Source organism: Astatotilapia calliptera, chromosome 18 (assembly GCF_900246225.1).
Source record: "Astatotilapia calliptera chromosome 18, fAstCal1.2, whole genome shotgun sequence".
Taxonomy (NCBI): domain Eukaryota; kingdom Metazoa; phylum Chordata; class Actinopteri; order Cichliformes; family Cichlidae; genus Astatotilapia; species Astatotilapia calliptera.
In genome coordinates this window covers 10,084,417-10,111,646 of record NC_039319.1, presented here as the reverse complement: position 1 = coordinate 10,111,646, position 27,230 = coordinate 10,084,417, and the positions used below count along the sequence as shown (strand labels likewise).

General features: G+C 39.4%; 1 protein-coding gene across 8 annotated transcripts in view; it reads right to left on the bottom strand.

Moving 5' to 3' along the window:
* piezo2b (piezo-type mechanosensitive ion channel component 2b) overlaps positions 1-27,230 on the bottom strand; it is a 91,836-nt gene that overhangs the window by 53,455 nt on the left and 11,151 nt on the right. For 5 of the 8 annotated variants that reach the window (XM_026148831.1, XM_026148837.1, XM_026148832.1 and 2 more), the window contains exons 3-10: positions 26,200-26,325; positions 18,775-18,817; positions 15,268-15,430; positions 12,469-12,736; positions 10,789-11,002; positions 5,894-6,068; positions 908-1,021; positions 190-225 (exon numbers count right to left, since the gene is read on the bottom strand). In XM_026148831.1, coding sequence (XP_026004616.1) covers positions 190-225; positions 908-1,021; positions 5,894-6,068; positions 10,789-11,002; positions 12,469-12,736; positions 15,268-15,430; positions 18,775-18,817; positions 26,200-26,325 — 1,139 coding nt within the window. Of the gene's footprint in view, positions 1-189; positions 226-907; positions 1,022-5,893; positions 6,069-10,788; positions 11,003-12,468; positions 12,737-15,267; positions 15,431-18,774; positions 18,818-22,836; positions 22,856-26,199; positions 26,326-27,230 lie in introns of those variants that run through there. The other 3 variants (XM_026148833.1, XM_026148834.1, XM_026148838.1) reach the window with 2 other exon arrangements.

Below are 27,230 nucleotides of genomic sequence, written 5' to 3'. Positions count from 1 at the left end.
CCAACATATGTATATATAATGTTTACTTAAGCCCTCGATTAACAGAACCAATCAGGATGTAAAAATTATAGGAACCCCGTTCAATGAGGATGCAGTGTGAAAAGCACTTTGCAGCGATTTCCTTTCTTGCAGCAAGACTAAAAGGGGTGAAAATGCACAGATTTAAGACACATCCAGAACAACCCGCACCTCTGTTGTACTGATTCCATCCTGGGTGGAGAGGAGCTAAGAGGAGAAAAAGAGCATACAAGGCAAGGTGTGTTATCGATGAGTTGCTGAAGTCAAAGGCCTCCGTGTTCTTTATAGTGGTTGATAAGCAAGAACAAAGCCGAGTGCTGCTAATCTGTAAATCGAGACCATCACTCATCTGCGTCTGCACACCCTGAAAGCTTTTAAACCTCAGGAGGTCAACGGTGGAGACAGCGTACGGGCCTTGATGTAGGAACAAGGTCACAATAAGCGTGCGTGTGCAAGAGAGGCAAAGTGTCTTGGTCTGAAATCTTTCCAGGGATGAGTCGATTATCATGAAGATGAAGCAAATGGAAGTTTAAGGAAACAATCAACAGCTGCAGCTTGACGTTAGAGTTTAATAGAGTTGTTTTTATTGTTATTTGAAACTTTAATATTACTGATTTGTTCCATTCTGCTTTATTAAGACTGCCTGTTATTGTTGAATCGTAAAACTGAATCAAAGTGTTTCAGGACAACATTTGTTATCAGTTCTGACAACGTTAAAAAGAAACAAGTGTTTTTTTCTCGCTTACAAAGTTAAAAAAATATTATTATTTTTTCTCTGTTTCTGAACCTTTATCCGGTTTGTTTTAAAAGGACGGCATCGTAGAAAAATAATGATAATAATCAATACTTTGAGTGGCTTGTGTCCGCGTGTGTCTTAACCCTGACGTACGTTTTTCTCGTCTGTGCCCTGGCGTGATCCCCACCACAGCAGCCGCTTCCTGTTGGCTGAGATAAATGATTTGCCCAGCTCCTCCTCCTCGCACACATCATCGTCCTTGTCATCCTGAAAAAACACAGATAGAGAAGTTTCGTGTTTGATGTGAATCTTTCCGCTGTTGTGCAACGGAGATGATACTCTCAAGAGTTATGGTTTCAATCTGCTTCTAGAAAACACTGTTTTACGGTCTGTGAGGGAAGAAACTGAGGAGGACTTGGATGAACCGAGTTAGCGTCCCTGACGAGAGTGTCACCACGAAGTAAAAATGCACAAGAAGTTATTTAAAGAGGAGCTGTTAAGCTCATTTTCAGCACCTACCATGAACACTAAAGACAAAAATCAATTGCATTTTTGTAATAAATCAATAATAAAGAAGGTAAGACTATTGTACAGTCTATATTTTTTTGTCTGGACTTGATTTTGTCTTGCACAGCTGATTATTTCTCCACTCATCATTTACTGCATCACGAGGAAGCAGTACTGCGTGATGTTCATTTATATATTACCAGTTACTTTATTCAGTTAGTTTGCAGTATACAAATTTAAGGAGCTACATTTTGTTACTGAAACATTTTAAATTGTTATATTTATGTAACAACATTCATTCTTGCACTTGACTTTTTAATTCTGAAAACGTTTCATGCATTTCTTTCTATTATCTCTCTGTAGGTGTTGATGCATTGGGGTTTTGTAAGCAGGTCTAGAAAGTGAGATCCAAGTTTATTAAGACTGCTGGTAAAATAAGAGACTTAATTGTCTGTGCGGATTCTCAGTCATCCAGGTTAGTCTTAAATGATGAAAAAAAAGGCAACTGCACTTTTTAAATTGTTTTTGAAGCGTTTTAATCTTATCCAAAAGGACTCATTAGTTCTAAAGCAACTGGCAGAGTCTTAGGTAAGACACGCCTAGCCCACTAGGCTAGGAGGGCTGTCCCCTCTGGAGGTGGTCCTAAAGGTCCTTAGCCCACTACTGATCAGGCGAGTCATCACGTGACTTTGTGTTTATGGTGTTGGACTTCTGTTTAAGTTTTTTTATGTAGCAGATATTTACTGGCTGGCTTCTTTATGATAATAGTCCCAGTCTTAGTTTATTCTACCTTTGAAATGTAGTTTTTGTTTGTAGTTAGGATCATAGATTATATTTAATTCCTTGAGTTTCAGTTTATCCCTGTCATGTTAATCCCTTATTTTGGTAGCCATTTTTCTTTCTTTGTTTCTTCTTAGCTTAACTGGTTTTATGTGTCTAGTTCTCAAGGTGTCTCTAATTTCTAATTACCTCTTTTGTGTATTTCATCATGTTCTTTTTCTGTTTACTTCATCCTTGTGTGTTTTTGCTTATTGTCCTGTGTGCTTTTGGCTTTAGCTGTTTGAATTTTGACACTATTTGCTTTTGACCTTAATAAATGGCTTGTTTTGTTATTTTTTAAGTTTATAAGTCTTGCATCTGGGTCCTTTCCTGCTCCCCGGAACAAGCTGTTTTAGCTTCTCTCATTTTAACACAACTTTCTTCTGATTGGCTGCCCCTCAGAAAACAATGTGTATTGAACTTTGTGTCTGACATCATACAGATCTTAAAGATATTTTTTTTAAGTGTGAAACCTTATAAATTCATCTGAAGCAGATTCCTTATGTCTCACTTCTTTGGATCATTACTCTGCTTTCAGAATTTGATGAACTGCTGCTGAATAAACACAGATGACAAACTATAAATCAACCTGTAAAGTGATTTATAATCCGCCTTATTTTTCTGGCAAACATGAAGTCCATCATAATCTGGCATCTCCACCATCGAACAAACCTGTCCGCTGCTGATTTAAGCCACAATCATTTTTTTATTATCTAAAGTGTAAGAGTGGGTGAAAACACACAGACCCACGCACGCGTACACGTAAACACACACACACAAACCGCTCTATGAAGCGATCAATAATGCATACAGCCCCACCAGTTTACAGGCTGGTATTGATCTCTCTATAAAAACACTCATCTATAACTCCATTACAGGACAACGGAGCTGAGCTCGAGCTCTGAGGTTAAGGAAGGCAGGATGAATTCAGGAGGGGCGGTCTTCTTGAATATGATTGCACAACATTTCACTCAGGACTTTAGTTTCAACTCAGTGGTGGGAGCAGAGCAAAAATACAGTCAGCGTCAGTTCACCAAAACTGTTAAAATAAAATACTCCGTCAGTGAAGTGTGGGTTTTTCCTTCCTTCCTTTCCTTTTTTCCTTCCATATCTGTGATTTGTCTCCCCACTAGTACAGTGGATAGTACAGTGGCAGTGAAACTCACAACGCAATCAAAGATTACACTTAAAAACAAATCTGTGACACCTAAGTGCTGGGTGCATTTGATACTTTTGTGTTTTAAAGAGCTGCTTATTGTGGCCAGACGTTAGAAACAAAATTGTAAAATATTATTAGCAATAAAAACCCAAAGCAATCATTTAAAATATACTAAATAATTTCACAGAGGTGAGGAATAAACTTGATAAAGAGAAAAAGTGTGAAATTACAGACTCTATAGAAAAGATTTTAACACTGATCTTTCATTCATTCAACATTTTTGGAGCAGTGGATTCTGTTATTATGTAAGAGCTGCATTTTTCTCTTGTACAGAGCTCTGTAAAACAGGAACGTAGCGCCAAAACCGGTCCTCCCTTTATGCTTTGTCAAAATTAGACCAGCAGTGTCTCAGATAACACCTAAGCTGTGTACAGATTCCACCAGTGATCGATTGCCCTGAAATCTTCCATCAGTACGGTTTCTCTGATCACAAGGCCACCTGGTTGCCCATTTAATTCAATCTGGATCTATTTCAGTTCACTGTCTGGAATTTACTGTGGAGCTGTCATGGAGGCTGTGTGTACTGCATTCAAACCGTGTCTCTGACACCCACCCAGTTTTTGCATCTGCTTTTAATCCAGAATCCACACTTTCCAAAGGAGGAGCTAATTTAAATTGGGCAGCATAAATATGCACATGCTGTTTGTCCACCAAGGTTTCTTCTCTACACTGTTATTGTTCAGTTAGATATAATTTATTAGGTCTAACTTTGCGTTAATAGTCACAGATTTATGAGTTTGTGTGAAGTTGCTAGAAGTCAAGAATTGTATGAACTGAGTTCATACATCAAGCTTTGCGTGATATTGGATTGATTGGACAGAGTGAAATCAGGCAGTCATAGCTAAATGTCATCAGGCGTTTTTAAAAAGTAACCTTTCTATTGAGCTGGTCTCTGTAACCCAGTGTATTTCTCTCGCTGTGTTTACTCAAAAGCAGTCACATCTGAGAAAAGTTCATTGCTGAATCCTTCAGAACCAAATCTTTTGCAAATTAACCTAATCCATGCAACATTATACCTAATAACTGTCACCGGCTTTCAAACTGGGGTGGTTGGAAATTGGGTTCTTTTTATGTTTTTTGTTTTTTTTAGTTTATCCCTCATAACTTCAAATACAGGAACTAGTCAGTCGAAATTGTCAGGGAGCTTGAAAAACACATTTACGCTCTGATAAAGCAAAAAAAAAAAAAAATCAACAAATTTAAAGTGTCACAATGTAAAGCCAAAATGCATAATTTTTCTTTTGTCAAAAATGAGAAATTAAAAACAAATTTTCTTGTATAACCAAATTTGTGCTCCAGTTGTTGAAATGCCCTTGTGAGCTAGTAGGTAAAAATGAAAAAGTAATTTAAAAAAAAATTGTGATTTCCAGACACAGAGGAAACAGAAGAAAGAACCCACAGTGCCCCTTTAAACATTAAGGAAAGTTCAAGTTTTAACACTGACCCTCCCATATCCCATGTGTATTTGTGTATAGTGGTAATGTGATGATACAATTCTTGAAAAAGTAATTTTTGGCTGCAGATGTCTTTTATTTGATTAGTACAGAAATCTCATCTAACTTTCATGTACTGTGATTGTTATTTCACATAAAATCACACTGATGATGGCTTTTTGGTGAAATAATGGTTTTTTTCGATATTGTCCACCAGTTTAATTCGAGTACTGCAGAGCAACAGCAACAAACTGACCCAAATTAGCAGGTCAAAAGTGAGCATACCAAAACAGGGAGTGAGTCATCTATTAACCAAAAAAATCTCAGTATGAGGATCTCTTTGACACACGTGTCTCCTTAAACCCCACAGCAATTCAGATCAATGAGATGTAGCTGAAAAAAATCGATCTGCAGGTAGTAGGATTTGATGTAGGGTTTACTCAGAGAGGGGCAGCTTTATCACAAACACCCTGCCATATAAACCTAAAATCTGTTTATTATTGATCGCCAAATTCTGCCCCAAACATGTGCTAATGAAGTTACTGTTACTGTACAAGTGAGTAAACGCACAGGTAGCTCATATTGTTCTGCAAAGCTAAGATTCAAAACTGAACATCTGTCTCAGTTCCATTAAAAGCTGTTTGAAATATTTATGTAACAGATCCAACGCTACAGAAACAGGAAAAGGATCAAACTCTGTGAAAGCTGAGTTGTGATGTTGCAGAGTTCTGTGTGTGCACAGTCTTGAGAAACGACATGCAGCAGCTTCTATGTTCCCTGAAATTTTTTTTCATGCATGAATCTCTGTATATGAACGTGACTAAAACCTAAACTTAGCTCTGTCTGTAACAGCAGATATGCTGTCTTGGCGATTTGGATTATTATATTAAACTCATACAAATGTACATGTCATACAGGCAGTGTGATTTAGTAAATCCTGCAGTACAGTTTCAAGAACAGAAGACTGATGGAGACTGTTACTAAATCTGATCCACAACATCTAAATTTAGCCAGATCATGAATACAATTGTGGAGCTGCTTTCAAATCAAAAACACCCGATATAAATGAAAATCAATAAATTATTGATGTGCTTTACAAAACATGTCACAACGTTTTGACTAAAAAAAAAAAAGGCGTGTGTGCGCTCTCTCTGTCCTCACCATCAGCTGGTCGATGGGCTCCTGCAGCCAGAGGCGGATGAGAGTAGCCAGGGTGTAATAGAGGATCAGCAGCATGATGGGACTGACAAAGTGGTACCACTTACGCCGCGGGTGCACAGTGAGCTTCCACGTGAAGGAGCAGTTGCTCTGGACAATGGGGGAGATGCCAAACACACTGAGAAGAGACAGAAAGGTTTATGAGGATGGAAAAAAGGGTTTTTAAGCAGTAAAAACAGCAGACAAATAAGATTTTATAATGCTTTTTTGTCTCCTAATGTTTTACTTTGTAAATTTCTTTAGTTTATACATGAAAAGAAACATTTTACTAAACAAATTCAAATCAAACAGTATACTGGCTTCCTTTAGTCGTATCCTGGAGAGCAAAAATGTACGAAAGGTCTTAACAGCTTAAATCTTCTGATGACTGCACAGAACACATGAGAGAGACTATGTAACTCATCGGGCTTCACCTGGAGATTTCCCGCAAGGTGTGGGAATGTGTTGCTGGGGAGACGGATGTCTGGACTGTTTTGCTCAGATGCTCCGAGTAAATCCAGTTCAGTTCAGTGTTGAGAGTTTAATGATTTAAAGGAACAGTATTTAGGTAAATCTAATTGGAGGCTTGGTAATTATGGAAAATGGCAGTACAGAAAGAAATTTAAAATAAATGGTGCCATGTGATCGCAGCAGAGCATTTCGCTCTGTGCAGGCTTACTTATGGCAGGGCCTTCATCTACTGTCTGACTACTGTCAAAACTGCTCTCAGTTTGAGTCAGGGAGACAGACGCAAGCTAAAAACTTGAAAGCTTGTTCTTAGAGCTGGATCAGTCGACCCTGAAACAGCCCTTAGTTATGCTGCCATAGACTGGGGCTGTTGGGGGACTTGTAAAATGATGCACCGAGCTCTTCTCCTCTATGCTCTCTTTCTCTCTGTGACTCTCAGTGCATTTATTTCCCTCTACTGCTTGTTATTAACCTGTGTCCAAGCCCTTCCATAGGTAGTGATTTATCCTGTTTGTTGATCATCCTGATCCTGTTCATCGCCTTTTCTGTCATCTGTTTCCCCTCAACCCCCAACTTGCTGCGGCAGAGGGCTCCCTTCCTGAGCCTGTTGGTGCCTGTTGTTTTTTCTCTCCTCACAGTCACTTTAAGTTGCTCACAGGGGATTTCTGGATTGTTGGGGTTTCTATAACACTGCAAGTTATTTATGGTTTATGCAAGTTTTTTTGTGATTTGACACTACATAAACAATGATGATCAAACTAGCTTATGGTGATCTCACAGAAGGCAAATATTGCTCCTCACTTCAGGTATACAGGTTTCACTATGAGCACGGAAGCCAAACGCACACACTGTCCAAACATTTTGATGAAAAGCAGCCAATCAGAAGAAAGTGGGATTAAGGGAGAGGAGTTAAAGGAGTTTGTTTCTGACAGTGGATGAAGTGGCCACTGTAACATCATCATAAATCCACTTTAATAAAACCAGTGTTACAGTTTCTTCCAGTCGACTTCTGTAATGAACTTTAAAAAACTAAATATACTTTCTGATTTTGGTAGCAACTCTCTTCTAGTGGTCATTTTGGCAAGAAACTCTCTAACCCTGGATTCTGTACAATGCAGCCAGGCTAAAAATGTGTTCATAAAACAAAGGATGTCATATGTTTCACTCCTTTTCCTTCTGAGCAGAATAAAGGTCATCTACTCAGGAACTGCACTGACGTATTCCAGTGACAAACACTCAGATTTAGAAGCCTCCAGAGTCTTGTCTTTCATGCCATGTCGAGGAGCGAACGACCCCCAGAATCCAGCACATTTCCTGAACAGTTTCTTGTTACAACTGGGGAAGGCCGGTTAGTCACATGACAGGGGACTTCCACTTTAAGGCGGTGAGGCAGGAAGTGAAGTGGAAGCCAGGACTCTCAACAGTCTCACTCAGCACCAGGTCCACAGCAAGGCCGAGTCATTGTCAGCAGGGACAATTAGGACAGGCACTGAGGTGGCCTATTGTCAAATCGAGGCTACACGTATATATGGGCCAATAGTTTCCCTCTGACGACCTGAAGTGCGAACTAAACAGGCCAGAGCAGAGGAGATCATGCCTCAGTTTTTACACAGCAGCAGACAGAAATACTTCAGTGATGTGGAAAGTCAACATGAACGTGTGAGTAGACGGCAAATGATGAAACAGACAGTCTGTTTGTGAAATAAGAATCGGAAAAGTGACAACCTTTCCAAATGCTGGCCCTCAGACAGACAAATTAGGTCCTTCTTTATTTCCGAAATGAGAAGACCACAGTTTGGGAACCCTCCCCCCATAAAACACTAACTAAATATAAAATAGGGGATTTATAAAGTAAAGAGTGCTTTTTTATGCTTTGTACATAGGGCATCGAGTTCTCCACAGTTTTATGCCAATCACCCTTAAAATGTGTGTCTAATTTTGGCCTTCACAACATTACTTCCTCAGTGACGTGTTAACGGCAGTGATTCTTTTCCTTTTATGTCTCATTTAAAAGATTTCTGGAGGCGAGAGCCTACACTCACCTTTGAGTATTTTACTTTCCAATATCCAGCATTTAATTAAGTATTTCAGGGGACCAATAACAACAAGTATTCTCTTAAATTTAAGGATTTTTAGACAACCTAAGAAGTAAAGGTAAACTAAAGCATAGTAGAGGGATGTGATGACCCCTCAAATTTATCACACACTCAGACTGCGCGGTCACTAAAGCTGGACGATTTAAAGAGATTACCCTGTGTAGATGGTGTGAGGGTGAGCGGTTCATTCATTCTAATGACTTTGTTTCCTAATGAAAAACCTGTCAGTGGGACACTGTAATCGCTTCCTTATCTGCCATCTGAGGCCGGAGCGGGACGGAGAGGACACGGGCTTTATCGAGGCAGTTTCAGCTATACATAGCTGTAACAGCAGCACAGCTTTCAAATGAGAAAGTCTGAGATCAATAAAACACAGCAACACCAAGGGCACTGAGATATCAGCTACACAGAGACAGCTGCAGTGCTACTGGTGAGACACCGCATCATTACTATAAGTTAAAGGACCTGCTGTGCAGCAGTGGGCGTACATCAACTTTAGAGAGCTTTTCTAGTTTACATTCAAAGCCATTTTTTAATTGATCTTTCTGAGTTACTAGTGAATTTAAGCATCATATTTGCATTGTTTTAGTTTTAGTTTAGTGTGATAAATTACCTTTACTGTGGCTGCTGGACTCCAATTGTTTTTATCTTTAATACAAAATTAATGTTGTACATAATTCTCTAATCATCATTCATCAAAATTAAACCAAAGATTAGTTTGAAATATTTCTCTTCATGTGTATTAAATAAGAAAGCTTTTAAATCAAACTGTAAAATCATTCACTTTTTTTGATATTCCAGTTTTTTTTTTGAGCTGCACTACTCCACTAAAATGATATTGGCATCCATTCATCCACCCTCGCTTCTCGAGGTCCAGTTAGCATTCTAAGGCGTAGTCACCTCCTCCAGCTCTTCTGAGAGGATGTTGGTGTATTTCAAAGCCATCTGAGAAAGATTATCTCTCCCACATGTCCCGGATCTGTCCAGGGGCCTCCTCCCGGTTGTACATGTCCAAAACATCTCACTGAGGAGGTATCCAGGATGCATCCTAATCAGATGGCTCAACCATCTCAGATTGATTGGTTCAGCATCTGCACCGGTTCATCTGTCAATCTTTCTTTCTCCGTTCCAAGATCCAGAGATACTTAAACTCCTCCACTTTGAGCCTAACTTCACCCCCAACTCCAATGTCCGTGATAAGTGAACAGAAGCAGGGAATGTGTTCGTTAGCCAAATTAAACAATTAAAATCAGATGACTGATTAAAACCAGTGAAGAAAACAAAGTCAAATTAATAGCAGAAGTCGATAGAGGACATGTTTAGAGAGAATTATAGCAGATATTTTAAAAGTCTACATTTGTTATTAAATAAACAGCATCATTCTCATCCCAAGCTGTCAGAATAGAAACAATGAGCTGACAGACTGCCTGCTATGAAGTCAGCTCACTGAACAACTGTGACTAACATATATTGGCAAGACGTTCAACAGTGTGGCTTTAGTCCAACCACAGCGCTTCACCGCAGCAGCCACAGACAGCTGATTGCCTCCTTTTTCATGCATAATAAAACAGCACTGGTTGTAGTGAAGAGCTTAAAAGCTCTGCATTTGACACTGATGTGCTATGAGTAGGAGTCTGATGAAGCTACCCTCCAGCTAAGTTTTTCTTTTCATTGCTTTCTAGGTTGTAACAACAGTAAATATTTGTTGTTTAAACAAACTTGCCTCGGGCGCAATAAATCTTGTTGAGTCGAAGGAGCTCTGGCTCCTGAGCCCTGTCAACACGTCATTTATATTCACATGATAAAAGAGCGTTAGTATCAGATTGTGATGTTTTTAACTATGGAAATACATTTCAGCAATTCATCAAAATGACAGGAGAGAGACAAATTGTAATGCCACAGTTTGACTTTCACTGTGTCGTTGGGACAACAGTTTGTGTTTGTTCCTGAGTTGGTTTCCTTTCCTTTTGTGTGCCGAGTGAAAGTCAAGTGCACCGACCAAGTTTAACCCTCTGAGGTCTGATTACTCTGCTTTCGCTAACCTATCTGAGAATAAAAAAAGACTTTTTAAAAAGTTTTTAAAGCCTGTTGGTTTTTGTTGATTTTTTGAGAATGACAAATACAAACAACATAGAGTTAGCATATTATTTGTAATGATCCGCGATCCGTTTTGCCCAACAGAGTTAAATTGTGGAAAATAATAAAACAATAATAATATAAAGTCTTGTTTGTCTGATGTAAAGCCAAACATTTAAAGCAGTATAATGTCTGAATTCTGAGCTTCACATTTCTGACCTGATGTAGCCGTCATTGGTCAAGACGGACTCCTGAAAGAACTGGAACTGGTAGAGGTAGAGGACGATCAGATGTCCGGCGCTGAAGATGGCCATCAGAACACACATGCAGCTGAACATCAGCGTGCTCAAGGTCCGGCGCAGGGACCACCAGGTGCACAGGAAGAGGAAGGTGAAGAAGTAAACAGCTGAGGTCAGCGAGGGCAGCGTGATTCCTGCAAACATAAAACCAGTGAAAACCAGTCAGACATCTGCCAGAGTGGTATATAAATACAAGCCTTTTCTTAACCCACATGGAGTCTCAGATTGTGTTCCCGTAATTTTATAATGTTTTAATATGTTGAATGTGGCAAAACTTTCACATCATTAATGCTGTTAAATATTGACTGAGAAATAATTCCAAATATGGTTTAACATAGTTATTCATGCAGTTTTACGTCTTGGCTGTCAAACTACAGTTCAAATACACTTTATATTATATACTGTCACCAGATAAATCTGAATAGTGATAAAGTGCAGTGCAGTGGCTAGCATTGTTGGCAAGAAGGTTCTTGGTTTGAGCCTCAGCTGGGGCCTTTGTGTGTGGAGTTTGGATATCCTCCCTGTACACGTGTGGGCTTCCTCCAACTTCCTCTCACAGTCCAGAGACATGTATGTCAGGTTAACTAGTGATTTTAAATTAGGCATGACTGAGCAGTAGTTAAAGTGGTCTAGAGTCGCAATATTTCTTTTATATGAGAATTAATGAATCATTTATTCAGTGTTTTCTTTTCTCTAAAGTCTTGAATGAAGGTGAGGGGTTTTTCTGCCTTGTTTTTTCAGGGATTATGAGATTTTAAATCTAAATTCCTCTAAATTCCTTGCACCACACTTGTTTTCGTTATCACAACGTCATAGCTATGTAGTTACTGTTTTAAAAACACTTTATTCAAGGTGAGTTCAACAACACATGGGAAACTGTGGAAAAACAGGTTTTATGAGCACCGGTCTGAAATTAAAGCCAGCAGACTCACGCTAAATACACGTTGCTAATACGATGACTGGAAGTAGGTCATTTCTTTCTTTCTTTCTCATTAAGATATTTTTCAGCACCTACCCCTCATACTTCAACAGAACAAAAAAAATAATTATAAATCATCATTGAAAATCTGTTTTCAGTATATTAGGACAGATTAAGAACCCCCCCCCCCCCCCCTTTCCTGGCAATCCTCAATCACTGTAAACATAACTACTTAAGATTAAATCAGAGTATATGCGCTGGGAGATCTTATGCTACTTATAGAAAAAAACTGACTCCCTCTGATATATCTCATACAGTTTTCTTCACAGCTTGGGAACTGCATCTCCTCCACAAAAAAGACTGGTGTTTACAGTCAAAATCATTAAAAAAATCAGAGTAGAATTTTCTGATTGTCACAAATCCCCCCATTTAAATGTCTATAAAGCGGCCCTGATTAAAAGCCACTGAGACAAGTTTAAACAGAAAAATGTTTTAAACTCTAAAGTGTTCAAAAACCCCGGCTGCTCTTAGCTGGAGGAGCAAAAACTGGTGAAATTGTAAAGCAAACATCATTCAAGTTAATGTAAGGTGCCCAACTTGAACACATAAGCAAACAGACTGTATGTTTCATGATAATCTGAAACTATTTATTTGCCCCACAAACAGAAAAGATTTCCTCACCTGTTACGCACAACAAGATGGTGATCACCACTTTTCCTGCAGTGGTTATCAAATTCCCGATGATCTCCTTCACTTTGGAAGCAACTTCTGCCACCATCCGCAGAATCTTCATCTTTGTGCTCTCTTTTGCTTCCTCTTCCTCCTCCTCTTCCTCCTCCTCTTCATCCTCCAGCACATCATCTTCCTCGTCCTCCTCAGCCTCGTACCCTGCTTCATAGTCTTCCTCCAACAGGACGTTGTCCTCCAGGCTTAGCTTCTCGTCTTCCTCCTTGGGAGGAGATAACAGCGACACATTTAAGGTGCACATACGGGTGCAGCTCGGAGGTCAGAGCTCTCCATGGTGCTGAAAACATTTTCTTACAGGTAATCTCTACTAATACTAAAAAAGTAAAGTGTGTCACGTGTGTTCCTGCGAGGGTCTGTCAGCACGGTTAGCATGTAACACAACATATCAGAGCATATATGCTTGAAAGCCTTAGCAGATGTTTTCCTCTGGAACTACATGTTGGCTTGACATCTAATCCAGTCAGATCTTCCTTGGCTGCTGAATCTAAGTAATTATGTGTCCCTGACTTCCCTAAGACTCTGTAAAAGAGAAACATCATAGCAAGCAGGCCACTCACTTCAACACATAAAGTGCTAGGCAAAGAAAGAAGCAGGCGGAAAATCCTCTTATAACAGAACGCAATACAGGCGCTGTAGATTAATTCTGGTGTTTCTCAGTAATAAAGCGGCCATGCCATCTGTGCCAACCAGAGCAGCACAGTGGAAGTGAAAGTGAATGTGGATTTAATTAACACAAGTCATAAAGAGAAGGGAGGACTTGCCAGGAGACGGGGGATGTTGTCCAAGTCACCAACGCTCACGGGGAAGTTTACTTGAGTTCTGCTGCTTACAGCTTATAGAGCTCAGGTTAGGACTTGAAGAGCCCTATACAAGAGGCTATTTTAGCGCCTTCAAGGAACTATCATTTTAATTTGGTGCCACATAAATAAAACTGAACTGAAGTGAAATTGAATTTGATTGTTTGTAACAAGGTGAATTTAGTTTACACGGTCATTAAAAACACAAATATTTTATTATTACCGTATTTCCCGGACTACAAAGCGCACCTGAATATTAGCCGCACAAGCTAAAATCAGGGGAAAATCCTGTTTTGTACATACATTAGCCGCACCTGACTAAAAGCCGCAGGTGTTTCAATGTTGACTTATCATATGTAAGAGAATATGCACAAAGGGAATTGTCAGGGAAGAGATGGCTGTTTGGAGACACACCCCTTTTATTAATATTTTGAAAAACAAGTTATGGGTACATATTTGCACATGTAGTACATAACAGTAACCTACAGCACACCAGAAAAATAGATTCGGACTAACTTTTAGGCTCAGGTGCAGTGACACGGCTTTAACAAGAAGAAAAGTCAGTCATTCACCATCTTTCTCTTCTTCCTGCGCTCTAAAACCACCAAAGTCCTCTTCTCCAATGTCGGAAACGAACAGGCTCAGGATGGCTTCGTCATCCACTCTCCGCTTCTCTCCTTCGTTATCACTTTCAAAACCAAAGAAATCCTCTTTGTCAGTGTCAGAGTCCAACACCCTCAGAAGGGCCGTGGCGGTGTCCTCCTCTCCATCATGCAGCAGTCCAGCCCTTCAAAATCCGTTGGTGATCGTGGATGTTTTCGCACTCTTCCACGCTGTCAGAATCCACCGGTGGAGTTGGGCATAACTTGCTTTTCGCAAGTTTATCGCCGCTCGTCATCCACGCCTCCCGCTGAATGCGTAGCGCTACTTTGAAGTTTGTTTTTCGCGCTACTTCGTACGGCACTACGTTGCCTGGCGGACGGACATGTGACTAACATACCACTCTTGAACCCCGATCCTTCCGCCAGGCAACGTAGTGCCGTACAACAGCGGAACAAACAAAACAAATCGTCTTACGATATGACAAAAATCATGGAAAATCCATAGAAAAGCCGCACCTGACTAAAAGCCGCAGGGTTCAAAGCTTGTGCAAAAAGTAGCGGCTTATAGCCCGACAATTACGGTATTTTGTTTTAAATGTGGTTCTTTTTTTAAGGTCTAGAAAAGATGCAGTTCTCTTCAGCAGCTATGTTTCTCAACATAAATGTCAGGTCACTTTGAATTTGAGATTTGCTCTCTGTATGAGTTGGAGGTCCATGGTGAAATCACGAATGCGCACACAGGTTTTCAGAGAGGGGATGCCAGTAGCTGTGCGATTTAAACAAGCTCAGGTTTTTGTATTTATAATGAACAGATTTGTGAACTTTTTAGTCTCCTTTCATATACTTATAGCAATAATTTTGACAGCATACAATGAACAACTTTTTCTTTCCTCAGCGCTGAAGTCTGTTATCAGTTTGTGTGAAATTGTTTACATAGGAGTTTACGGCCAACTGAAAGTTCCTCCGACTAGACTGAGACATTATTCTCTTCAAGACACTTTTATTCTTTGTTTTAGGCACAAAAATCTGCTTGTACTCAGCTTCCTAAATGATTTATTGTTTTTTTATGAAATCCACACTTTAACCCACACCTCCCTTCACTTTTTATTTCAAACAGGAAAGGAAACAATAAGTCAATTAGTAGACTGCTCTCCATTCCTTTCTCTTTCTGCGTGAAACCGACCAATACTTTGTTTTTCCACCCACCGTGAATATCTTAATTGTGTGGAGTTTTCATGGAGTAAGAAAATATTACAATGAACAACAACAAAATTAAAAGAACTTTTCAAACCATCCAGACAGACGGACTTCATTTCAGCTCAAATGAAACCTACCTGTTCCTCTGATTGGAAGTCTTCATTGTACTGTGCCATGTCCTCAGGCGGCCTCTTCTGGACCAGACTGCGACACAGCAGCCAGATGCCCAAGCCGACCATAAACATGCCGATATCGGGGATGAACACTCGGATGCCATTCCCCGCATCTGCACCTCTCACGCTGGGGACAAACAGACAAAAGATGGGACACAGACACTGACAGAAAGCAGACGCTCGGTTCCTCAAAGTGCAGATGAATCCCAAAAATCGTGATTTGGAGGAATCTTGCAGGCCAATAACACATAAAGGATTGAAATTGGGACAAGATAAAACAGGCTTAACTGCCCGTGGACAATGAGGTCTAATATGAAGCAGTTTTTCTGAGAAATCCAGGGACTCCTGGTCGATTGTTTAGTTTACTTTGGCCCATAAACAGGTGCTGCCCTGTGTTTGAACCTGGCTGAGTTCACGTCACATGTCCCTCTGTATCTCTGACTTTTTAAAACTAAAATAAAGAAAAGTTATTAATTCATTCTAATCCGTTTCAGGCAGACAGGAGCTGCACTGAGAATCACGAGAACAGGTATTACTGAAGCAAAACACCACCTGTTCACATGAACGCATGGGAATCTGTATTTTTCCCTTACTCAAGTGCTCTTTTAATATGTGTTGTGCTCAGATTTTATATGCAGTACCACCCTCTTTAATGAAATCGGGCTTTAAACATATTGCTGTTAACGAGTTAAATTCCATTCAAACAAAAAGGCCATGAGAGAGGGAGAGCGTTATTTTCTGTTTTTAACTAAACTGTGAAAAACATGTTTACTTCCCTAAAAACTGCATCCTTTGTTCGTACGGAGGCAGCTGGCGTAATTAGCCCTATTTCTTTTCTCTTTCATCTGCATGGAGTAAGAAAAGTAAGGACTAAATAAAGGGATCATTTTGAGATGTTTGTCCATCTGTCTGAATTCTCTTGACAACACTTAATAAACAAATCATATTTACACAAAGACAGCTCTGGGTTTTTATTACTGATATATTAAAACATGACGCTGTTTAAACTCTTGTAGTTATAGCGCTGTGAACAAACACTGCCTTTGCAACATTTGTTATTTGATTAGTCCGCTCACGTCTAATTAAATACAAAAAGGTTTGTTCAAACAGGAAGCTAAACACTGGTGGCGGACAGTTGCCATGACTGCTGCAGTAATCTCAGACTTCAAATAATCCAGAGAGATGCATTTATGCTGCCCGAGGACGCATTTTATGAGGTGTCATGATTGCATGTTCTATTAAATCAAATAAAAATTGTCCCTGAAATGGCTAACAGGTTTCAAAAGCTTTAAAACTCTCTTTTATCATCCAAACCAATTTCTATTTTGGTTTTACAGCAATAGCGCTCCATCCTGTCTTTGGCCACTAAAGTGTTTTCTTTACATTTCATGCTGGGCTCCAAGAGTAATTAAACAGTTTACAATAAACACACCATACTGGTGATTCTGCGGCTCAGGCTGCAGAGAAAAAGCAGACCAAATACTTGTAATTTTAAAAAAAAGAGAAAAAAAACAGCCAGTGTCATTCTGGATTCTGGTCTTGAGCTTATATAAAGCTTATAAAAGTTAACAAGTTGAAACCAGAGTGCTAATCATCTTGATGGAAAAACGCACACACCGATAAATAGATGCGCCTCTGGCTTCTGTTGTGGAGTTTAATCTGCTCAAGGACGCCTGTTTCCATTTGCTTCATTGTTGTGAAGCTTCGCGCATCCTCACATGGATGAAAGAGATGGAAACCATCAGAGCCAAACGGGGCTGAGCCAGTAACTTCAGTGACTCCCACTTTTCCCATAGTTATCGTATGAGGGAATCACAAAAACATCAGTAGTGTTCGGACCTGTCCTCACTGGTCCAAGCTACAGCTGGAATTAGTCACGCCACCTCAGTGAAAAACTTTAAATATAGACCAAATAAAATGTGCCCTGTATATAAATATTTGGTATTTATGAAGGATCTGCAAAGGTCAATCCTGAGTAAACTGAACACTCAGCATGACTGAAAAAGTCACACAACAGCTGTGAATCGTTTTCAGGCTTGGATACATCTGAGCTCAGGTCCATTTAGGCATTAAAATGCACCAAAGCCAACTGTAATCACTGCTCATATACTGTATATGACCCTCGACACAAACAGGTAAATGCATATGGGATGAAATGTTTATGGCTCTACTTCCGCCACTTACAGTATGAAGGATGTTGAGTACTGGAAAAAAGGACGTGGCTGAGTTAGGACATTCCCGTACTCAGGAAACCACATCTAATATGATCATGTGTGTGTGGGGGGGAGGCAGACACAACAGCAAAAGCTTTGAAAAATAGGCCTGTCAACCCACTGTCAAACATAAGTGGGTTTAGCGTTCAACATGAATCCACACAGGTTTGGAGCTTTTATGAAGCTGGGTACATGACGAGCCACTGCAGCTACAGTAATAAGTGATGTTTAATGTTATTGTGGGGCTGCTATATTTAAGACACTTTGCACGGTCGGTGCCACCTCCTGCAAACAGAGCGGTGATACAAAAAGGTGAAGCGAAAATGTGAATTTTAAAATAATTTATTTTTAAAGATATTTCCTTAAAACTGCATTATTATTGCAACCCCAGTTGTACTATTTATGTGTTATCATCGCTCAGCAGGGTTTCAATTTCAAAACTGAATTAGTTTATTTTGATTTTGTTTTCATTTCGTACAAATATTTAGTTTTAGTTTGTTTTTAATGATTTTCAGGTGACCCCTTTTTTTGTATAGTTATTTTATAAGGTATATTTTGTTATTTAGTTTATCACATTATACAATAGTTTATTTTCTAAATTCTACTTTTTAAAAAATCTTATTTCACCTAATTTTTTTCCACACAAAATTATAAAGTTTTGACTGCACACACTGTGTCTGCAGACCGCTCAGTCCATAGTGTCTCATCTTTAGTTGGTGCAGACTGCTTGATTCCCTGCTCAGACTCGACTCTGCTTTACGTCCCTGCATGTCCAAACTAACTGATCATACATTAACATTCTGTTATCCTGACTTTTTCATAAATATTTTTAATTTTGTCAGCCACATAATGTGGACAGCACCTTGGTTTTGTCTTGTTTCTCTCTTTATTGTTATTTTTTATTTGCTACATAAATAATTTTAGTAAGTAATTCAGTAATTATTACACATAGAACACAGAACACTTTTCTTAAAAGTAATGCAGTGCGCTACTTAATTACTCCCAGAGAAAGTAATTTGTTACACTACTCTTTACATTAATTTTGATTTTCGCTCTCGCTCACTCGTGTTTTTGTGCTATAAAATATAAATAAAGTATCCATATCCACTCTGTAGACTGTGCCACTGTTTTCCACCTTCAGCACATGAACTGAAATCATTTTGTAGCCCAAGTGCAGGCAGAACCGATGAGTGGAATTATTATTATTATTAGCATCATTATTATTTATAACTCATTATTAGTTTAAATCTTATCTTACCTTTCAAAGCCAATTTGTCTTATGGATTTCTCCCATGAGGAACCTGCACACAAATATATGAAGTAATTTAGTGAGTACAGGGTGAGGTCTGGCAAAGAAAAGCACCTTTAAAGTTAATAATTGTTAGATCACAGTCATTAGAAACAATTAGGAAGTTGGTTGATCAAGAAACAAATTAAACAAAAATAAAACTGAATAATTAGAAAGAAACCATTTCTATTAATGTATCCAGTGATAGCATCAGCTCATCTTTTAATTTCATACAGAGGATCGTTCGCGGTGCTCGTGTAACCTTCATGTATAAACGAGAAAATAAAAACCAAAGCCTCGTTTCCACACTTTGCATTGGTTGAAGTGTTCCTGACCATCACTCCAACACCCACAAGGAGATTTCCAGGTATTCAATTCATGAGCTCGGGAGAACGAAAGAACAGCACTCATTCGGCCTTTGTTCTACTGCCACAGAAAACACAACGTCAGTGTGACTCAACTAAATGACGTATCAGTAGTCCATCTGTTTTGTCTATTGGTAGTAATTATATGCTGAACTGAATTTAGCTCAACACAGATAAAGCAGATAAAACACTTCATCTTCATCTTATCTGCCGTGTCTCCGCTGTGCAAGCCAGCTACTGCCAGCTTGTCAAGCTAAAAAAACTGAAAACAGACATTTTTTCACAGCAATTCTTGTTACACATTTACTACATTGAGCAAAACAAGTAAGTACAATTATCTTTCATCAGTGATCAAACTGGGCTGTAGCCTATCCCAGTTGTCTTAGGGCGAGAGGCATATATAAATATATATTTTTCTTTAAATAAAATGTCTTCCTGTTAATCAAAAAAAAATCACCACAGTTATTAAGAATTTTACAAAGTAAAAAGGAAAGAAAGAAAACAAACATACACACATCTGTGAAAGGAGGGGGCTACATGACATACCCTGACATCAAACGCTGTTTGAGACTCATCAGTCCACTTCCACTCAGTTACTCCCATCTAAAAGAGCTCACTGATGGAGGAAACAAACTAGGTTGTGTGAATGACTCATTCAGTAATAGCTAAACACCCAAAAGAACAAAAGGAAATTAGTAATTATTGTCTCTGTGGTACTAAGCAACACTGCAATTTACCAGTGACTAGCAACCATTTTATCATGTGTGGAGCAGAGAATTGAAACACCAAACAATCTATTTGCACGCTGAGAGCAAAGCTAAACATAGTATTTGTTCAATTTGATGTAAAAAAAGATTCTGTGTAGCTCTCATCAGCTTTCAGCCACGTTTCCACACAGCAGTACGGCTCTGATTCTCAGTAACTTGCATAAAACTGTGCCACACAAGCTCAGAAGAGCAGAAAGCAGAGAGCCAAACATCAACGTTAAAAGCTAAAGACACACATGTCTTTATTTGGAGTAAAAGCACCAAACCTGAGTTTAAAATCTGCAAATTCCACTGACCTGAAACATGAATCCAACAACTTGTTGGTCTGTGTCCACTGGATTTGTTAGTAACCATAACAAACCTACAAGCCAACGGTTTATCGTGGCTGTGTTTTCCTTTGGAATCTTTTTTTTCCTCCAAAGGTCCAAAATTACTCACGCCAGCTTTAATCATGAGATTAAACAACAGTGAAAACTCCAATCAAAATGACATAAGCAAAATTAGACTTTAGAGATTTTGAGCAGCAGTTTCAGTGAATATTAAAACATCTCTAGCACCAGCTCTTCTATGCACCTTTTGTTCTTTTGCTTTTGCTCGCTGCTTTGCTGTTTGTGTCATTTACAAGTAGCTTAAGTGGTCAGGAAAGAGGGGAGTGCCAGAAACTTGCACAGTAGGAGATAAGCTCCACTCATGTTGTCCTAATTCCTAAAAATCACCCACAGAGCTTGATAGAGTTCATAGATTACTTAATGCCCTGTTTAAATCTTAAAATAAAAACCCAGTGATGCATTAAGCAAATGCAGTCAGTTTGCAACATGCAACTTCAACCCACCCCCAAAACCAAACCTACAGATGTAAGAGGAAATCCATCCTGTGTGTGAGATCATGCTCGAGGAATGTCAGACGTAAAGCAAGGCCAGTCTGATGCATAGGATGTCTTAGGAATACTTTCTAGTGCAGACTGAACTCAGCACGGAGACTTCTAGAAGAGAGACTTTCTGCCTGCCGAGGCGAGGCCACATTTCACCCCAGCTGGGCACCAAAAATACCTGTCCTCACACTTTATGCGAACACCATAAAACACCCTTTGTACTTGCTGGGCTGTTAACCTCTCAGTGCTGCATTTCTTTGCACTCTCGCTTCTATCTCTGGGACCTAATGCCAGCTGCCCCTTTTCCACAGAGGATGGTGATAAGCACAATCGACATTTCAGCACATCATAATTATATCAGACAATCTGAGAGTTTAGTAAGTGTTGCACATTAAGGAAACAGCAGGAAAGACATGTGTGGATACAAAAGGGAATAACAATGGGGCTTTACAAAGACCACCGCTGCACAGCCATGTTTTTTTAGGCTGCTTAGCCCTTACAGACTGGACAAGTGTCTACTGCCATCAGACAAATTGAATGCACAAATCCTTTATTATACTTAAAAAAGCTCCTTAGTGACCAGATTGCTGCTAAAAACTACCATAAAGTTTAAACAATCAAAGGAAAGTATATGGAAGTGAGTGGAGCTTGTTTTTTTTAGTCACAAACTGGCAATTTAGATCTGCAATGTATTGAACTCCACCCATCTGGAATACAAATGTTTTCAACTGTTTGTAAATGCAATGTCGAGTCAGCATGCAGGAATGACGGATGACTCCAAAGGAAGGCGTCCCCGGACTCATCTGGTGACCAGTCGCTGACCTGCTCCAACAGCTGGAGGTGTCAGCTTTTTTGGAAAGGTTTTCTCATTCATACTCATACTCAGCTTACTGCTCTAATGGCGTATTTGGCTGCGGTGAACGGAGGAAATTATATGAAGTTATCCGGGGAGAGGATAACCACCTAACTGCGAAGGAGGACTCCTTGTTTATACTCGACTGCCAAAAGGAAAAGGGTGTCAAGGAGGCTAAATGCCAGATATAGAAAATCTGAGATAAGGCTATTTCTCAGGCGGCAGAATGAGAAGACAAAGAGTAATGCCTAACTTCCTGTTGTATAGAAATAACATTAAAATATCAATATCAACAGGCTGACATTAACTTCAGGAAGTGGAAAAGCCAACAACATGTATACAAATCATCACAGTGAATCAAAATCATCGGTTTGCATATTGTGCAAGATTGGGTGCAGATTGTTTAAAAGAAGTGTGCTGCGAAATGTTGTTTTGACACGATACAAGGATGTTTTTGATCTACTCAGTGTGGTTTTTACTGAAATTCCAGTGTGAGATAAGGCAAAGCATAAATAGCCTGACTTTAGATAGCAAGAATCCATACTAAGCATGTTTAAAATACCAGGAGTGGTGTGCATTCAAGGGAGGACAGTAAGTCATGTACACCAAATTATTTATTTATCTTTTATTATTTTTTGCACTGCTGGAGGAACAAAACGGGGGGGGGGGGGGCTTTTTGTTTTAATATATTTACTGTTCCTGCTCAAACAATTATCAAGGGTATCTATTTGAATTGACAGCCTCTATTGATTTAAATCAGTCTTAACAATTAAGTCTGATATACTTTACTTTCTTACTGTCAGCTAATCTCAAGATCTACAAAACAAACAATGTGCTGCCCAGTCCAAGCACTTTCTGACTTCCTCAGTGTGTCAACATCCACTACTTCTGAAAGCAGGATTCTTAAAACCCACTGACAAATATTTATTTTAATTTCTTTTTTAAAAAGGCTCCACAATGTCCGACGGCAACGCACGAGCATTTAGAGACAGGATATGGACCGAGTCAGAATAAAACAGTCCGAGCACTCATTAAGGAACATGTCAACTAGAATAGCAGTGTTTCACTAATGTGTTATTAATAGTGTCTGAGTAACAATGGGCTAGCAAACAGATAAAAACTAGAACATGCTAAGCTGCACACACAATATTTGATAGCAGAACCAGTTCAACTAACCACCAAGAAGGTCGTGGGTCGGCTGAGGTCTATCTGTGTAATTTGCCCGTCTCTCCGGGTACTCCAGCTTCCTCCCACAAAAACTATCACGTTAGGTTAACTGGCTAAAACGTGAATGGTTTTCTGTCTCTCTGTTGGTCCTACGACAGATTGGCGACCTGTCTAGGGGATACCCAGCCTCGTGTCCTTTTTTAGAAGCTGGGACAGACTCAAGATCCCGTGAATCCGAGCTGGATAAGCGGAATTAAATTAATAAATCGACGGAAGTTCACTTTGACTTGATTTATTATAATCAAAAATATATAAAAAAAAATATAAACAGACTTATTATTTAAAGCTGGTCATTGTGCTTTTCTGCATGTTACATATCTGTGGGTTTTTACATCGTGCTACCAATTTGATATTCATTCAGTAAAATGTTTTTCACTGGACTCTTTTCTTTCTCTTGTGATTCATACATCTCTTCCAGATTTTAGTCACGCTAACTCTGGATGTCAAAGCTAAAGTGTATCTGATTTGTCTTGAGTTAATCTGCTTATGTGAGTGAATAGGTTGTCAGTTAAAATGCAGCTGATTTCTAAAAAGTCATGTATTTGTGTTCTTTACTGCAATAATCTGTATTTCTTGCCCTACAGCAGAAGGTTTGGGCTACAGAAACTTTAACATCTGGCTGGTTACGCTACAGTTTTTTGTATCATGGACTCTGGGTCTTGGCCGCAGGGTTTTGGGTTTATGGGTTCTTGATTCTTTTGGAGATACGAATCATGTGTTTTGAGTTTTGTATTTTTCTTATAACAACATTTCCTGGTTGGTGTCTGTTTATTCATATTCTCAGATTTCAGTTTCAAATTTAGGTTGTTCTTGGTTAGAATTTGTTTCATATTTAATTCCTTGAATTTCCTGGTATTCCCGCCTCCCTTCTATTTCCGTGTCATGCTTAATCTCTGTTGCCGTTATCTCTTCCTGTTTTATTTTAGTTATTGTTTTTCTCTGTGTCTTGTGTGATGTTTTACTTCCTTTGTCTCAGGTTCTGGATTAGTTACAGCTGTCCTCCCACCTGTTATCTCTCCCCACATTATCTGTTGTATGCATATATCGTCTGAGTTTTCTCTTGTCCTTTGTATTGTCGTCCCTCATGGCTGTGTGTCTCCCTAGCCTGTTTTCCTAAAGATCCCTGGCATTCAGATACCCAGCTTCTGCTATGCAGATGTTTGGACTTTTGTATTATTGTGAGCTAACAGCATTAAAGCTGATTTTTAAGTTCACTCCTGTTTCTCAAGTCCTAGCACACAATCTGCCTTTTACACAGAAAATCCTTGACATTTACTGTCACACAACTTGCTCTGGCTAGAGAGAAAGTTGCTGTTTTCACTGTTTTTACTGGATTGTTTCATTTTTTACACAAAATAATAATAATGAAAGTTTATTTGTATAGCACTTTCAAAGCATGCGTTTCAAAGTGCTTCCACTGAATGAAAAATACAAATTTATATAAAATAACTGGACAGAATTTATGGTGTCACTCCAGGGTTTGATCTGCCAAAAAACTGGAGCCCCGGAGACTTTAGGAATAAGGACTTCCTTGACAGAATATTTAGTCTACCCTCTCTGAGAGGTGTCGTGTGTTTTTGCCTGAGGCGATAAGGTTCGTTCTACCTTGTGAGTTGGCCGTTTCTCGGCGGAGAAAACCGAGCCGCTTCCATTAGAGAGAACAAGTCATTATAACATAAGGTCAGGGTCTGTCCCGTCTAGACACGTTCATATTTTACAGTTTGATACAGAGTTTCATGAGAAACCCAAAGCCAGCTATTAACACCTTCCCAACACTGAGTCAGGAACTTACAATGTTTGCTTTACTGGCACAAAGTATCCTTTTTCTCTGCATTGCCATATGGCACAAAGAAGCTAATTACACTGAGGAATGTGTCGGATCCATAAATCTTCATGATGTGACAAAATGCAATAAGAATGAAGGTATCTAAAAAAAAAAAACCTGAATTACTATTCAGAGCGAAGTGTGCTCTCTCCTGCAAATGGTGCATGTCTTCACTTAGTGTTTTGGATGGAAACCTTGCCTCAGGCTGTGAAAAAGCTACAACTTTCTCTGGCGATATACAACTTTGTGACCTTGCATCAGGGGCTGGTCAGAGTGCAGGTATACAAGGGCACGTGAGACTGATGGGACACACGTGTGCACATAGTCGGTCATGAACAGGAAGAGAATCCGCCTTATCTGGTCTTTCCCACCCCCCAAAAAACATCCGTTCTGTGCAAGTAAATCATGGTTAATGTCTTTACAGTCAGGTTTAGCCTCATTTATATTTCTGCTGTACGCAATAACTCCAGCAGCTACGTGCAGCTGCAGGAGCACAGAGGCTACATCACAGCTCGTATGTGTACACCTCTTTAAAAGGTGTAATCAGACACTGGAGCTATTTTGGCTATGTGGGAATGAAAAAAGTCTATGATTGATCAGAGAGAACGGCTTTATGTTCTCTAGGCCTGCGACTGAGGCCCTAAAAACTCTTCAGATACAAACATTTGATTCAACTTGACATCTTAGGCTTATTAAATTCAAATTATTTGAAAGTAATGCAGGTAATTTGCATTTTTAAAGCAGGCTGGACATTTTTTCAACGCGCATGATTTAAAACACGGTATTTTCTCAGAAAAGAAATATTTACAGGGTAAATAATCAAAGTGCAACATGACCAAATTAAGCCAAATCTACCATTAGGTTACCCACACAAGTGTAAACCAGGGTTAAGCTCTTACAGGTTAGAAAAAGATGGTGTTTTTGTTTACCATATTTGATTTCCCAGTGAATACAACCAAAGCAATAAGTTCCCTGCAAAAGACATTTGATCCAATAAAAATATGATTTTATAGAAAAATACCCTTAAATGCTCTGCCAGTGCCAACGTCTTAACCCAGAGGTAAGCTGCCGACCTCTGCCCTATCCAGATCTACACCAGAAATTAATGAGCTCTACTTTTACCCATACTCCACCGCTCTACCAAGTTTCATAAACTTCACCTTGCTAGTTTTCATGTAATCGTGCAAAGAAACAAACTGCAACGGTCACATACCTCTGCCTTGACTCACACTTTGGCAGAAAATGATTTTAAAGGGTTTAATTCATCTTTATTAGTCTATCCCCTTTTCTAAAAACGAATAAGGTGCTTCCTGCATGTCTTTTTTAAATGTTTCCAGAAGGCAAGAACAACAGAAGACCACTCAATCAATAAACTCCATTCCTGCTTCTTGGATTCTTGACCCGTGAGGGATTTTATTTTATTTCTGTATACAGAACAAACGTCGCTACTCTTAGAGCGTTTACTACAATGGCTGCAGTGTACTCACAGTTGAAGTTGGAGGCGATGGAGTTCCCGGCCACGAGGCTGTGGATGGTAATCTGATAGATGATGTGGAGTAGCAGGAAGGACATACTGGTGAAGCAGAGCGACTGGAGGAGACGCCCTGTGTGGCCTAACAGAGGAGAACAGCTACAGTGAGTTCAACACGGCTCAGTTTAAAGATTCCCACATGTTCATTCATCCACTGAAACACAGAAAAGTCTATGCGCTGGTTTGCTTGTGTAGATACTGAGAACTTTATCACACACAAAAGTGAAATTTTGCTTCTTTTTGAGTTTGAGTGACATATTTAAAAAGTGCCATTTCGTGTAGTTTTCTTAGGACTTCAGTTTAGGACTGAATGGATTTGAAAACAGACAGCTGTTTCTCATAGAAAAAGTCAGTGCCTGGAGTCTGGAGCTGTTTTGAATAAATTGGTAAAGAAGGTGAGGGTGATTGGGACAGCACCCAGGAGGGATTTTCAGTGGATCACAATACATATCCTGGTCAAGAGCTGGTAACGTTACTATTGAGCAAAGCTGATTTCTACTGACAAGTCAAATAAACGTTTTGGTGGACCACAGGACCTCTAAGTCGATAAGTTACCGTCTATAAGATTTTGAACTTAATTCTGCTCTTCAGCTTCAGTGTCTGTTGGTGTTCACAGTTAAGGACTTGGCTGTTGGAGGCCATGAACATGAAGGTGTTGACTGTGAAGAATACAGCTGTCAGTGGATGACTGATCCTGGGAGGGTGGAAGAGATCGGGCAGGGGAGCTGCCACAGCTGTTCAACACATGGCCACTTTATGGTGCACCTACAGGTATTTGGGATAATTTCAGGAGCTGTTATGGTCAAAATTCTCAGCAGCAGGTTTCCCACTAATTATGAAAATGAAAATCTTGATCGAGAGAAGGCAAATGAAGCTGGATCAGGCTCTCGTTCTTTGATTAATAAATAACAGTAATGTCTTGTGCTGGGCTATCAACAATGTTTTATTAAATAGTTTTGCTTATCTGCACAGTTTGGTTCTTCACTG